The sequence below is a fragment of the Oryza glaberrima genome, chromosome 5 (assembly GCF_000147395.1).
Source record: "Oryza glaberrima chromosome 5, OglaRS2, whole genome shotgun sequence".
NCBI classification, from domain to species: Eukaryota; Viridiplantae; Streptophyta; class Magnoliopsida; order Poales; family Poaceae; genus Oryza; species Oryza glaberrima.
In genome coordinates this window covers 2,126,449-2,129,957 of record NC_068330.1, presented here as the reverse complement: position 1 = coordinate 2,129,957, position 3,509 = coordinate 2,126,449, and the positions used below count along the sequence as shown (strand labels likewise).

General features: G+C 36.8%; 1 protein-coding gene across 1 annotated transcript; it reads left to right on the top strand.

The window, feature by feature from the left end:
• Window positions 1–611: 611 nt before the first annotated feature.
• On the top strand, window positions 612–1,274 carry LOC127772887 (uncharacterized). Its single transcript, XM_052298877.1, has one exon. The coding sequence runs from the start codon at window positions 720–722 to the stop codon at window positions 1,020–1,022; it is 303 nt and encodes a 100-aa protein (XP_052154837.1). The 5' UTR covers window positions 612–719; the 3' UTR covers window positions 1,023–1,274.
• Window positions 1,275–3,509: the final 2,235 nt, after the last annotated feature.

Here is a 3,509-nt window from a genome sequence, read left to right as displayed (position 1 = left end):
TCGAAGAACACGACCTAACTAGGGTCTAGCGTATATAATTGCATTTCGTAAAAATAAAGTTTATATAGACCAGCAAATTCAATATTTTATTGGATTCGATCTTGAGCGGTTTCTTAATGGGTTTAATGATTTTTAACTAAATTCAAATAGATCCAAAAAAATTTTCCAGGCACAAAGTCTTGGGAGTTTTGAATACCGAAATTTCACAAATGCTCCATAGAGATTCTCAACTTTGCTTAACTGAACTTGCACCATGTCACCGAGCCAATACAAAAGGTTTACAATTTTGTCAAATGTGCAGGCAGGTGCTTAATTCCCACGGCACGTAGCGCGACAAAAGATTCTTTAGATGCAACAAAATGTGGACGTTGCTGCCTTGCCTGATTTCTAGATCCACTAAAAAAAGCAATCTTATTGGGTCATTCCGTCGGTTCACATAGACTCACATTTTTCCGTCCGAACCAAAGTGAACCGGCAGAGATGGCTATTTCTGTACTAGTGATTGGTCACTGCTCACACTGACCAGTGAGTCAGTGACCATAGAGGGATAGGTGCAGTAGCTCACTCAATTGAATTCAGTTGCAGCTGCAGGCCTATAAATTGAGCTCACCACTCACTCCCATGGCAGCAATCAAGCAGGCAAAGCTCAGCTTCAGCAACAACACAATTCAATTACAGTCACAATTAGTGAGCCAAGAAAGAAAGAAATTAGAAACGCCATGGCTCGTGCCAAGAACTCCTCTTCTGGCAATGGCGAGGTGGATGTCCAGAAGGTGGAGAAGATCGCCCCGGTCTACAACCTCGTCACCAAGCCCTCCGTCTACGGCGCCAACCGGAGGGCGACGACGGTGAAGGCGAGGCCGGCGACCACTGCCGTCGCCGCCGGCTTCGCCGGGAGCAGCAACAGTAGGCAGCCGGCGCCGGCGCCGGCGAGCTGGCCGCATGGATCAGTGGTCACCAAGGAGTTCATCAGCAAGTACATCGAGGACAAGAAGAGGCAGTTTAATCAAGGAGACGAATGAGCAGTAAACTCAGATTAATATTATCAGTTGATCGATCAGTGCAATATTATCATGTAATATTTAGTATAAATACAGCTACATATCTACATAAGAAGATGCTCTACTTATTAGTTATTATGTATTAATTAGAAATGCATATATGTAAGTATTCCATGAGAGTAGAACTCATGAATATGTATATCTAGCTTCCAGATGGAGTTGTTCATAAAGTATATTAACGAGTTATATATATGACCTGAAATTTATGGTTTTCAGCTAGTTAATTGACCAGTACACTTGTCTTTTCTCAATGAGTTATCTGAAATTCTGATTGATGTGTATCTGAAATTGTACTTGGGATGAAAAAAGGAAGTTCAGACAAATATTGTTGCAGAGCCTGATCTAGTTCGTCGGAGAGAAATTAATCGATCAACTAGCATCGATTTAATTCGATCATGCAATTTGGTACGATCGAGCTTTTATTATTCTTTTAATTTCTGGGTATGTTGGGTGCTCACCTGTTTCCCCAAAGCAGGAAGTAAAGACAGACACTCGGAAGAACAAGATTCTGTTCTTTCTGACTTTAGACTTTGAGTTGTTGAGAAAACATATTTTCTCCCCTGTTGTCTTGTTGATTGATGATAACATGCATGTTAGTTAGTGCTAGCTAGGCTCTTTTTGTTTTTAGAAAGATAGGACTTTTTGGCTTTTTTCTATATTAATAAATCAAAAGTAGAATATATGTAGGTATAGAGGCCAAATAATGTTTTCATTACCTTAAAATTAAGGAGTAAAGAAAACAAAAGAAAGGGAAGCGGTGGTAGCTAGGCTCTTACCTACAAGGTACTTGTCCGAACTTTCTAAAATCTCTCTTTATTAAGGAAATGATATGCAACGTACTCATATGGTAAAAAAAATGTAAAAATGTCTAAACAGTTAATGAACTTATATCTTACAACAAGGGCAACACCTTTTCTTTATATAACTTTACTAGATTAGAGAGTTTCTTCTCATACCTTCGTGATCAAGTCGCAACGTGGTACACATTTCCTTTTGAGAGATTAAAGATCATGAGTCAATTCAGACAACCTAACAAACTAAATAGAGGTTCTTTCTTTTTTGTTAAAGTTCAATACTAGTATTTTGTTCTCCCTCTGTTCTTTTTTATATGGATTGAGGTAGTATGTCAGTAAATTTCTCTTTATACAATAAACATATATTTAAGAACAGATATTATATATCCTTTTTAGCAAAAAAAAACACATAAGAGTTGGAATTTTAAAACTCTTTTTTTATGACGTGGTAGAACATTTGGTTATAGAGAAATAGAATGGCTTTCTAACATCGTAGCCAGAATGTAGATAGCGTTAACGCTTGTGATTAAATATATTAACAATAGAAGCTCTTGCTTTTGGTTTCATATATAGTCTGATTAAATGTTTTGGAAGTTCTTATCTTTTAAATAGAAGTTTAAATTTCTAACAGTAAGAAAGCAATAAGAGCAATGTCTACTGGAAAATTCAAATCTTTAACTTCAAAGTTTAAATATAAATTCAAATCTCTTTAAGCTTTTCATATTGATTGTTCTCATAGAGTTTTTTTTTCACTGTGTAGATGCTCCTTTTCAGTTAAAAAAACAAACAATATTATTAGGTAAGAAATAATATTTTTCTTTATATGTAATTTGTCTTACTTTTAGGAAATAATATGAAGCCCCATATGCGAATTGGGCCTTAGATGGTTAAGCTCATTGTGTTGGAATCTGTTTGTAGTTTTAGTTTTGGCACCAGCCAGGTGTTGTGTATGGTTCGACTTGTACTCGAAAAAAATAAACCTATTACGCTATAAATGGTTAACTCACTAAACATTAATTGTAGCATGAGACATAACCTTTAGATAAACTCAGGGCTGGGCTGGCTCGAGGGCTTAGGTCGGTTGTGCGACCGCCTAGGGCTCAGGCTTGTCACCAACCAACCTAGCTAGCAGAGGGTGTCATCGTCCATCCTTATGCCTGAATCCCACGCGGCCACACCTTACCTCATCATGACTAGAGTTTATTTTATTTTTTTTCATCTATTTAGTCCAAAAATTAGGCTAAGATCTTGTTTTGTTCTTCTTGTTTAATTTACTCCATAACATTATGTGTTTATTTTGTTAGTATTACTTATTTGTGTCACTTTAGATGATACATGATTTATAAAGTATATATTACAAGTAAACTTATATTTGGCCTTAAGGATTTTTATCACCGAGTTTGCCTAGGGCTCTTAAAAATATAGAGGTGGCCCTGGATAAACTAGAGACGAAGACTATCATCTAACAATAGATACTAAGCAAATACATGATGATGTGGCTATATGTGAAGGTTGCTTTACAGATAGTGTGTGAATATATGGCAATCTAATGGCCAAGAGTGTTGATGACTTGGCTAAACATGAAAACTGATTTATGGATAGTGGGTTGTGACTATATACAAAGAAGTGATAGGACCGCTGAGGAACCAAGTTG

Coding starts and splice junctions, on each gene's coding strand:
- LOC127772887 (XM_052298877.1), top strand. CDS start 720: ATGGCTCGTGCCAAGAACTCCTCTTCTGGCAATGGCGAGGTGGATGTC.